Raw genomic sequence first — 12355 nt, 5'->3', positions numbered from 1 at the left:
GTGGAGGTGGTTTTGGTGGCAATGACAATTTTGGTCGAGGGGGGAACTTCAGTGGTCGTGGTGGCTTTGGTGGCAGCCGTGGTGATGGTGGATATGGTAGCAGTGAGGATGGCTATAATGGATTTGGTAATGATTGGAAGTAATTTTGGAGGTGGTGGAAGCTACAATGATTTTGGCAATTATAACAATCAGTCTTCAAATTTTGGACCAATGAAGGGAGGAAACTTTGGAGGCAGAAGTTCTGGCCCTTATGGAGGTGGTGGACAGTACTTTGGTAAACCATGAAACCAAGGTGGCTATGGTGGTTCCAGCAGCAGCAGCAGCAGCTATGGCAGTGGCAGGAGGTTCTAATTACAGCCAGGAAACAAAGCTCAGCAGGAGAGGAGAGCCAGAGAAGTGACAGGGAAGCTACAGGTTACAACAGATTTGTGAACTCAGCTGAGCACAGTGGTGGCAGGGCCTCGCTGCTACAAAGAAGACATGTTTCAGACAATACTCATGTGTATGGGCAAAAAAACCTACAGGACTGTGTTTGTGACTAATTGTATAACAGGTTATTTTAGTTTCTGTTCTGTGGAAAGTGTAAAGCATTCCAACAAAGGGTTTTACTGTAGACCTTTTGTCACCCATGCTGTTGATTGCTAAATGTAATAGTCTGATCATGACGCTGAATAAATCTGTCTTTTTTTTTTCTTTTTTAAAAAACAGTAGAAGAGGAAGTGGCAATGGATAGGCATTATAAAGAAACACATGTCATCTCCACCAAAGCAACCCCTTTTTATGCTTAAGTTCTGTGCAATCATATTATGGAAAGGAGGGATGGAATTCATTTAGTAATTCACTCATTTGACATGTAGCCATTGAGAGTTGAATTATGCCAGACATTATTCAAATATTGAGTATATGCAGTAGTAAACAAAAGAGAAAACTCTGCCTGTGTCTTCCCTGGGGAGATATAAAATAATTAAGAAGAGGCAGTATGTTCCTCAGAGAGGTGACATTTGGGTAAATCCAAAGAGGGGGAGGGAACAAACATTATGGTTTTGCAGGAGAATATTTAAGTAAGAGAAAATAACAAAAGCAGAGGCTGGCACTGGGAGTGGCCCCAAGTATCTGAAGAACAAGAAATGAGAAGAAAGCTTGGTTAAGAAGAGAACTGGATGGCAAAGATGAAGGGAGGTTTGCCATAGCCTTGTAGAACACAGAAAATGACTTTTAATTTTTGAGAGTGAGATCAACAAGTCACCAGAGATCCTCAAGTTGAGAATAGTGTGAGCATTGCCTGTATGTGCACCACACTGGATGCCTTGAGGTTAGAACTGTGTGGTCATTGCCTGTACCTGCACCATACTGGATGCCCTGAGGTTAGAACTGTGTGGTCATTGCCTGTACCTGCACCATACTGGATGCCCTGAGGTTAGCACTGTGTGGTCATTTTCTGGACTTGTACCATACTGGATGTCCTGAGGTTAGACCAGTGTGGCCATTGCCTGGACCTGCACCATACTGGATGTCCTGAGGTTAGAACTGTGTGGTCATTGCCTGTACCTGCACCATACTGGATGCTTGGAGGTTAGACTGAAGAGGACAAGGATTCTAGGGGTTGAAGATGATAGTCTGGACTAGGATAGCAAAGGTATGGGGGTAAAGTGTTGGGAAGTATTTACTTTCTTTATTTTTGTTTTGTTGTTTTTTTGGATTTTTCAAGACATGGATTCTCTGAGTAGCCCTGGCTGTCCTGGAACTCACCCTGTAGACCAGGCTGGTCTCAAACCCAAAGATTTGTCTGCCAAGTCCCAAGTGCTGGGTTTAAATGTATGTGGGAGTTGGGTATGTGAGATCAACTTCATTGGAGAGGTGTGTGTAGGAGTTAAACCTGGGAGTCATGAGAATACAAATGTGGTTTAAAAGGTACCAAACAAGATCATCAGGAAGTAAGTGCAGATAAGGATACCCCAGTGAGAGTGGAAGATGGGGAAAACCAGCAAAGGAGTTTGTGCAGGAAGAGCTAGAGGCAGGGTAATTAGGTTAGGCCATCTGTAGGATTCCAATCAAGTCACAGCTTCAAGGTGTGAAAAACTGAAAAACATGTTTTGAAACTGGATTATGAAATCCAGCAGGTAAGAGGCTGGGAGGGATGCTTGCCAAGACAGTGCCTATGAAATGCTGAGGGTGAACTTCATGGTTCAAATGTGAGAAGAGGAGAACAATTAGAAGTAGTGCAGTATAAGACAGCTGTCCTCACAAGGACTCCCCGCCTCCATTCAGTATCTAGCATAGTTTTAGCCCCTCTGAAAAAGTGCCAGGATGCATACAGTCTCCATTCAGGTCAATTCTAAGATTTTGTGAAGACAACAAGGACTATTGTTTCCATCAGAAAACAGGCAATTCACTATGGCTTCATTTAAGTTTTAGTTCAAAACAGTTGAAGATGCTTCCAGCCCCCTATCACATCCCCTGGGTTCCTGATCTTATTTCACTAGGTTTTAATAAAAATTTTATTAGCTCAGTAGCAGCATGGATTTTATAAACTACTTTCAAGTGTATTAAACATTTGATTATATAACCTTTTTCTAAAAGCAACCAAATGGAAACAAGACTAAACTTCACTGCTTGTTCAGGGCTCGGTGGTCAAGTTGAAAGCAACAGAAATACATCTTTTAAGAATGGATTACATGATGCTGGACCAAAGACAAGACTTGAAATTATGAGATAAATGAGTTAAACCCATTCCTTCCTATCTCTGAAAATTTAGACACTATCTTTCTGTATACCACAGGGTTCTGAAGAACTAGAATGATAGTGACTCTGTTACTTTGAAGGTCAAATGAAATTTCACATGAAAAGCCTATGCCAGCCCTCTAGTTGATAAATACTCCTACCCTCATGCTTTGGTTGAACTCTTTCAGTCATCCTAAGAGGTAGACTGGGTACTCTTATTTTACTGAGATGAGACTGAGGCTCTGAGATACTCAAGGACTGAACCAAAGGCACTGAGACCAGAAACAAAGTATCTTCCTGGTATTCAAGTCACAATCAAGATGCCCACATATGTGGTGATATTGTGTTCCCCCAAATATTGTGCACCCTAATAAACTTATGTGGGGTCAGAGAACAGAACAGCCACTAGATATAGAGGCCAGAAAATGGTGGCACACACATCTTTAATCCTAGCATTCCAGAGGCAGAGATCCATTTGGATCTCTGTGAGTTCAAAGCCACATTGGAAACAGCTAGGCATGGTGACTCATGCCTTTAATCCCAGGAAGTGATGGCAGGAAGCAGAAAGGTATTTAAGGCATGAGGACCAGGAACTAGAGCTAATTAAGCTTTTAAGCAGCAGTTCAGCTGAGATTCATTCTGGATGAGGACACAGAGTCTAAGCAAACAGGATCATCCGAGGAACTGGCATGGTGAGGTAGCTGTGGCTTGTTTTGCTTCTCTGATCTTCCAGCATTCACCTCAATACCTGGCTCCAAGTTTGTTTTTATTAAGACCTTTTAAGATTTGTGCTACACACATGCTTACCATATGGTGCCACAATCTGTTAACTCTGACTCATTCTGTTCTTGAGACTATGAATGAGCAAGTGAGTGATGAGTAGGTCCCTGGGAAAAGACTCAAGGTATTCCAGAGCCTCATCCCTTGACCCCTGAATTTTCCTCTCTCCAGACACCCCTGCCTCCCAAGAAGCTCTAGAAAGTATCCATTGTGCTCAGGGCTGTGAGGACAGGGCCCTTGCCACCCCCATGTCTCTGAGTTCTGGGAAGGACCTCAGATACTGTTTGTATAATTACTGCACTTTATGGACTAGAAGGGTTAATTGTGGAGCCATCAAGGTGTTGATCTCAGCTAGTGTTAGGGAGAGTAACACTGCTGGGCAGCTGGAAGTCCATACAATTTCTTTTTACTACACTATACCACACTATAACTCACAGTGTGGTCATAACATAATATGACATCTAAAGTCAAAATTCCAAAGGACTTCTCAATTAGGTAAGTAAGAAAAATTTATTCTCCTTCTCTTATTATAGCATTAAAAGGTGCTTAAAGCACTTAATAAATAAATGGTTGCTTAAGTTGCCTCTAGATCAAGTTTCTTTATTTGCAGTGCTGAAAGACAAAATGACTTCAAGGCTGCTCATGAGAGGACCCAATTATCTGAGAAACACACACACACACACACACACACACACACACACACACACACACACACGTACAAACAGACCTCTTCATAAATGATGTCTGACAAGGAAAGAGATGTTTGTGGCATAGGAGCTCTGGAAAACATAATTATTTATTCTTTCACAGCTAATGAAAGAAATTGAAATTGAAGCTTTCATTTCAGATCCTTTTTATCTGGGTGAAACTTTAATTTTACATAATTAAATTGACTTCACAGTTCAGTGTGTTGAAATATGCAATTAAACAGCATATCAAGGTTAAATGCCGACTGCTGTTGGCTCATTTAGAAATCATGCTGCTGAACTCCTAAACAAGAAGAAACACCTGTCTATCACTGTCATCCCTGTGCTGGGGACCACACAGCCTGCAGGCCTGTGTCCCCTGTGTACCGTGGTCAGAGCAGGAGGAGAGGCTGGTGGTTTATTTTATTTTATTTTATTTTATTTTATTTTTTTTTACTGTAATGGGCCAAATCTGGTACAAGGTTAACTGGATTTAAAGTTTTTATTTCCCTTTGTTTTTCAGTGGAACTGTTTTTTTCCATTAAAAATCACTCTGTCACTTCCACCAAGCTCTTCTATGAGAACACTTGGATCTTCCAAGTAGTGATTTTCTGTAAAACAGAGATTGTACACAACAATGTGGTTACTTTAGTTTAGTTGAAGGTATGGAAAAATGCCTCTGCTTTCTTTCTATTTTTTTTCCATTACACAATTTATAATCTGTTCTAGTTGAGGTGTCTTTCAAGTGATCTTTGTGCTTCTGGAAAAGGAGAGCCTCAAGAAATACTTCAGAATCTACTTAAAAGGGCCTGGGGCAAGGACACTGGAAATATGTCTTGGGAGATGGCTGTAGCTGGCTGAGGTGGGGACTTTTAGTTACCTACCCCTTCCTTATTTTCTTTGTGGTGATTAATTTATGATTCAGTAGCATCTTATATTCCCTTTTATCTTAAGATCCTATGAGTGGAGTATGGTCAACAATTAGAATTGAGTTCCTTTCCTTGCCTGATTCTACAACTGATGTAACAGTGATTTTTTTTTTTAATCCCATTAGGGTGACTACTAAGCAAGATTCATGGATCTAAGCAATATCTTGTTATAATGATACACAGAAAACCTGGATCTATATGGTGGCTCTTCCACATACAGCAGGGGATATGTGTTGAGTTAATTATAGTAGCCCCAAAGAAGACATGGTCCTTAGTGTCCTTAGTGGTCTATTACATGTCATGATCATATCTTGTTCCTTGTTATGCATCTGCTACCTGTAAGATACATGTTGATATGGCTGGTAGGTCATACCACTGAAAGATGATAGAAGATGTTGCAATGTGTAGTGATACTGATATTAAAAATGTATAAATTTTTTGCTCTTTTGAGCCATGGCTTCACATACAGCACTGCCTGGCTCCTTAGAACCAGAAATAATCCTGGGACATATACATTCTTTTACAACATCCTGAGATATATACATTCTTCTACAACACCCTGAGATATATACATTCTTCTCAAATTCTGAGCCAGGACTAGGTTCATCACCAGTTCAATGTATTACCACAAAATCAAAACAAAGATTTCTTCCCCAAACAGACATTTTGGTATTTTTATCAGTAACAACTACATACTGGAAAATATCAATCAACAGTGATATTAGTATATCCATGAAATTATAATGTTGCCCATTCATGATTGTAAATTAGGCTCATGCATATCACATATAGAATCATGGGTTGGTCTCAGATAATCTGAGTTCGGAAGTTTCAACTTTGAAAAAATTATTAAATAATACCAACAAAAAAGTTTTCTTTTTAAATTTTACATGAAGCTTAGAAATTTTGACCTGATTTATAGAGAATCCAGTGCATAAGATTCTGACAAGTCTGCAGTGCAAAGCTTTTATTATCTTCCCAGAGCCTCACATTAAGGACTTTGGATTGAGAAACTGAAATGTTTCATTGTATGGTTTGATGCTTTCTGTATTTCCTTGGATATCTCTGATCTGTGCCAGATGAATGACTACTGACTTTAACTTTTCTGAATTCTCTTGTATGGTGGTCAAAGAAGATCTGTTCAATGTTCAAAAGTTTTCAGTATAACTTTGAACATCAAAGGAACAAATACCATTCTGGGCCATTACTAGAGACTGGAGGAATTCATGTATTTGCAGAACAAATTAGCTATAACTCATTCCTTCTGGAAATTTAATCTGGCAAATTTCAGCTATTCTTACCATTAAATCTGAAGTGAAGAAGACAGAAAACTAAGAATATCCAACAGGCCACAGAGACAGACAAGAGCTCCACATTATGAGTATATGACTAATATGTATGTACCTATAAAAACAAATGTATGTGTGGGTACAGTATAACACAAAGAAAAGAGAAAAAGACAAGCTAAATACAAGGAGATGAGAAAGAACTGAATGCAGGTAATGGACGCAAGTTATGAAAGAGAATATAAAGCTATTTTTTTCTAGTTCTAATTTTATCATGGATTTTTTTTTGTTTTGGTGGTGGGTAAATACATAAAATATATTCAATACTGAATGTGTAAAATCTAATGTGAAGTGTCACAGCTTCTATTTAAAGTGCTAATTCTAACTGTATATGAGTTCTTTAAGTTGTATAGACTTTGGATGTGTTTAATTTTGGTGTGTGATGTTTTTATTTATTTGAAAGTTTTTAAATAATTAAGTTCATAAAAATGACTAATGAATGCACAGAAGGTACTAAATCTGTAACATAAAACTATAATTGTTACCTTCATAGTGAGTGTTTTTTTAAATACAGAGGGGGTAACTCTGAGGGAAAGGCTTTTTTTTTTTAGATTTCTTTATTTAATGTAAACATTGGTGTTTTGCCTGTATAAACTCTGTGAGAGGGTGTCAGATTCCTTGGAACTGGACTTACAGACAGTTGTAAGCTGCTATGTAAGTGCCGAGAATTGAACCTGGTCCTCTGGAAGAACAGCCAGTGCTCTTAACCACTGAGCCATCTCTCTAGCCCTGGTAGCTCTGTTTTTAGGAAGTTTTAGCAGCATTCCCTGTGGAAGTTATTTTTGTGCTTAGACTATTCTTGATAGGACTAAGTAAATAGTGCATTCTGTGTCTATACATCAGGGAGTGAAAGTTTCTGGGTGTCTGCTGCCCTCTTGGTGACTCCATTAACCTTTTCATGTTTCTACTTGACAAGCATGGGCAGTGATGGCTACCTGTGAAGCTGGCAATGTGAGCATTACATGAGATGTTCATGCACAGGATAATTTATGTTTACATTAGAGGCCTTGTTAAAAATAGTGAGAGATGCTTCAAATTAACAGCTACCTGAAGTAATATCTAAGTTTTGTAATTCAAGGATGGATTTAGCTTCTTATTGAGAACAAAAAGCTAGAAGGAGCCACTCAGCTGATGGTGGTAATGTAACTGCAAAGCATAAAGATTAAAGATAACATGCAGAGCCAGGCATGGTGGCACACAGCTCAGTTTGGGGACTGAGGAGGCTGCATGAGGAGAGGGAGATCAGGGTTACAGAGCAAGACCTTATCTCAAAAAATCAACCAACCACCAACAAAAGAACCCACAACCTCATAGGGATTAAACACATTAAACAAATCTAAGGCTATAACAAATCCGTGTCATTAAAGTTCTACTGTAGAGAATAGGTTTAGCAATATGAAAGAAAAATTACAAGACCTTGAATAATGACATACTAACTCTTAGTCACCTACTCTAATATTCTCCGGTATATTAGGACACTAGTCAATGTTCTATTCTTTCTCTCAATTTCCTAGTGTGTCAGTAGACAATTCCCTTTTGGGAAGAAATCTGAGCAGTTGGTTACCCAGATAACACATTGAAAAGTCCAGCCAACTGGGGTGCTACTGTAATCTCTGTAACTACTTAGGGGTGGGAATATTGCTATCTGACAGAATGAGTTTGAATTTAAATCCAGTGGTTGTGATGGTTGTGAGAGATTTCTCAAGTATTTATTTCACTCTGGAAAAGTAGCTGTGTCTATAGAGAGGAAGCACATTCCAGTATTTCAAACAGACACCCTCCCCAAGTGCTGCCCCCTAGTCATTAACTCCTGATACCTAAGGCTTTAGAGAAGGAAGAGGAAACTGGAAAAATACTTAAACAGCCACAATAGACTTAGAGAGTGCCTCAGAAGGACGAGAAAATGCAATGCTGTACTTCAGTCTTGCAAACATCTTGCGTCTGTGGAGAAGTCTTAGACTGCAGAGCATTAACATGAGGCAAATGGGAGCTGTAGGGAAAGAGGAGCTGGTGGGCAAGAGTAAGAGGCTGCTGTTTTGGGCTATGTTTTGTGCTTGAGGCATCCACTAAGAGTCCCTTAAATAATCTTACCTTTGTTTTCTGCCTTCAGTTCCTCCGCCATCAAGCTGTCTTGTCGGTTCCCAAGCACGAATGCGAGAAATGAGAGGATCAGGGCATCCAATATTCCAATGATAGCCAGGATATATGCCCAGCGGACAGAGCAGGCCCCAAGAGTGTACTTGTCTGTCTTTTCTCCACACATCCGTTTTACTTCATCTGAATCCCAGCCATCAGGGAAAATCATACAGCCAAGCACAAGACAGGCAGCTTAGAGAGAGGAGGACAAAAGGAGAAAGAATTAAGCATTTTGTTTTAAAAAATATTTCTATTTGTCAAACATTTCAAATTATTGATTTTGAGAGTAGCAAGTCTCGGTACCATTTCCTGCCCACCCCCTCCTTAACAGTAAAGCAGGCCCTGAACTCTGCAGCAGAGAAATTCAGGGCCTGGACTATATGAGCCCACACACTCTGAGATAAGTTAAGGTAGATTTAGCTATGAGAAAATATTAAGAAATTGAATTTTTGTGCATGTTTGCAAGAAGTCTTCCATTGCAAATAGCCCAGAAGGAATCATCACACTGCAGGATGACAATTCAATGCTGGCTTTAAAAAGCAGTGACAGCAGCCTGATAAGGGATTAGGATAACATGGAGAATAATATCAGAGTGTTGATTGACTTTGACTCTCTGGGAAAAATAACATTGTGAACTCCATCTCCAGTGTCCAGACATTTCTTGAAATTCTTACCATATATAGCACTCATTGATACTTTCTATCCTAGTCTCTATTTCATTTTTGAAATATATATATATTTTCAATTATAATTACATCATATATCCTTTTCTTTCATCCCTCCAAACTCTACCAAGAACTCTCTTGCTCTCACTCAAATTCTTGGTTTCTTTTTCTTTGTATATATATATATATATATGTGTGTGTGTGTGTGTGTGTGTGTGTGTGTGTGTGTGTGTGTGTTCTATCTATAGCTCCCTCTCTCTCTATATCTATACATTTCCATTATAGATTCCTAAATACATACATTCAACATGTTTAGTATGTATAAAGCTACACACATGTATATTATTTCAGGGCTGACCATTTGGTATTGGATAACCAATTGCGGTGCTCTTCCCTTGAGGAGACTGTTTCCCTTGTTCTCAGCATTCCTTAGCTGCCTGTAGTTCTCTGTGTAGGGCTGAGGTTTATTGAGCTTTTCTTATCCATGTTAGCATGTCTAATGGTGTTATCCTTGTTTAGATCATGTTTAGGTGGCTCTGTTAAAAAAGGGGGGGCTGCAAATCACAGTAGCACAGTGTGACAATGCAGACTTTTAATGGAAATTAAGAGAGCTAGGAAGAGAATTGTTTTCTATATTTCAAATATCACTACATATGGATACCTCCCCCTTTGTGTGTGTGTGTGTGTGTGTGTGTGTGTGTGTGTGTGTGTGCAAACTCTAGAGTTGGGGATAGTAGGGTACAGGGACTGTGAAGGGGAAAACAGAGCAGGGGAACTAACAGAGGCATAGAAGAGAAGCAGAGATCAATAAAAATAAGGATGTCTGACAAAGCCATAGGGAAATATTCTTTCATAAGCTCACTTAAAATGCATATATAGTATATGCATACATAAACACACACACATACAGAGAAAGAGAGAGAGAGAGAAAGAGAGAGAGAGAGAGAGAGAGAGAGAGAGAGAGAGAGAGAGAGAGTTTAAATGGAATTATACCACACAGAATGATAACATTCCCTCTGCAACAGTCACAAATTATTAAAAAAAAATCCTAGTGCCAGGCATGGGAAACTTCTCTTTGCATTGTTGGTCACAGGGATCTGAGAGACTCCTTGCAAAATATAGGCTATTGCCATTGCCTCAACTATCTCCCAGAACTTGAAGATAAGATCCTACCGCTGAAGACACTACACACCTAGAGTACAGGATTTGGAATAATTGAACTCTAATAGAATCAGAAGATGCTATGCAAGTTGTCAAGGGAGGAAAACCATCAATGGTACTCCCTAGCTGTGAAGTCTGTGAACCACCACAACAGCTGACCTGAGGGAATAGAATATCCCTAGTGGGGCAATAGTGGTACTTTTATCTTGGGGGCAACCAATAGCTCTCTAATTGGACTGAAGTCCAGATCAATGGGAGTGGATTTGTGCCTGGTACTGTAAACCTAGCCAACTACCAGTGCTGGACACATCATACACCTGAGAGGATACCCAATTACTGTTATTTTCCAAAACCAATATAATTTCTGACTGTATTCTCAATGTTTGCTTATCCCATAGATAAGTGTAGTTCCTACTCTTCACCAAAGAATCTTCTTTGTGCAGCAGATAGAGACTACTACAAAGATCCACAACTGCAGGGAAATCCAAAATGGAGGGATTAAGTTACTGTGGAATGCCTAGTCCCAGTTAGTACATCTACAACATAATCCTACACTTAAGTCTTAGGGAGCATTGTGGAAGAGGGGGAAGAAAGATTATAGGAGCCAGAAGACCAGGATTTCTGTGAGACACTATCTTCTAGACATGACAAGGAAGTTGCACCCATGAAATCTCAACAATAAAGTTGCCTAAACAAGATGTGCACAATGACAATACCAGTTGCGCTGGCTAGTTTTATGTCAATGGACACAAGAAAGAGTCATTTGGGAAGAGAGAATCTCAGTCATGGTTTCTATTGCTGCAACAAAACACCATGACTGAAAAGCAAGTTGGGAAAGAAAGGGTGTATGTGGCTTACACTTTAGCGTTGCTGTTCATTACTGAAGGACGTCAGGACAGGAACTCAAACAGGGCAGGATCCTAGAGGCAGGAACTGATGCAAAGGCCATGGAAAGATGCTGCTTATTGGCTTGCTTCCCCTGGCTTGCTCAGCCCACCTTCTTATAGAACCCAGGACCACCAGCCCAGGGAATGGCACCACCCACCCTGGGCTGGGACCTTCCCCATTGAGAAAATGACTTACAGCTGGATCTCATAGAGACATTTTCTCAACTGAGGCTCCTTCCTCTCTGATGACTCTAGCTTGTTTCAAGTCGACACACAAATCATCCAGTATAGAAGGCAAGCTGATCAAGCTCCGAGGAGCAAGCCAGAAAGCCACACTCTTCCATGGCCTCTGCTTCAGTTCCTGCCTCCAGATTCCTGCCTTGAATTCTTGCTCTGACTTCCCTCAGTGATGAAGTGTGACTTGAAAGTTGTAAGGTTAAATAAATCCTTTCCTCTCCAACAGCAGTAGAAACCCTAAGATACATACATACATACAAACATGTGTGTGTGTGTGTGTGTGTGTGTGTGTGCGCGCGCGCGCACACACACACACGCACATGTAAATGTAATTACAGAAGAAAGGTTCTTGAATTTAAGAGTGAGTGGGGGCATGGAGGAGTTGGAGGAGAAGGAGGGGTAGAAATGATGTAAATAAAGTACTCAATATGAAAATAAAAAGAAAGCTGACCATGTAGTAACACCGTTTTCTTCTGAATACACAAGCTCCAGTAGGTTTCCTAACACCTGACTGACCAGACACAGCTCAGAACAATGAAGACATTAGGGCTCAGATGAACAATGCTCATATAAAGTCCTTTGTGCTTCATTTCTCCATCCAGGAGGCAGGAGAACCAGGCCTCTCTGCTTGCCAATCACAGCACAGTAAGAGATTTTGTGTTTTGTTTCTTAGATCAATTAGATCCAAGTCATTTGCTAATGCAACCAATTTCCTAATGTTTAAGAGCTGTTACTATCACACAGAGAAATACTTTGGGTGCAGCTAAGCCTGGAATAGGTTTCTGGGCTCCCCACCCTGATTGTCTC

General features: G+C 40.0%; 1 protein-coding gene across 5 annotated transcripts in view; it reads right to left on the bottom strand.

Annotated features, from left to right (window-relative positions):
- The window catches only part of Lhfpl3 (LHFPL tetraspan subfamily member 3), a 520977-nt gene that overhangs the window by 145692 nt on the left and 362930 nt on the right, over positions 1 to 12355 (bottom strand). For all 5 annotated transcript variants that reach the window (XM_036181632.1, XM_036181634.1, XM_036181630.1 and 2 more), the window contains exon 2: positions 8554 to 8790. In XM_036181632.1, coding sequence (XP_036037525.1) covers positions 8554 to 8790 — 237 coding nt within the window. The remainder of the gene's footprint in view (positions 1 to 8553; positions 8791 to 12355) is intronic.

This window comes from Onychomys torridus, chromosome 3 (assembly GCF_903995425.1).
Source record: "Onychomys torridus chromosome 3, mOncTor1.1, whole genome shotgun sequence".
Lineage (NCBI taxonomy): Eukaryota > Metazoa > Chordata > Mammalia > Rodentia > Cricetidae > Onychomys > Onychomys torridus.
The sequence above is the reverse complement of the archived record's forward strand: the minus strand, read 5'-3'. Positions and strand labels throughout refer to the sequence as shown.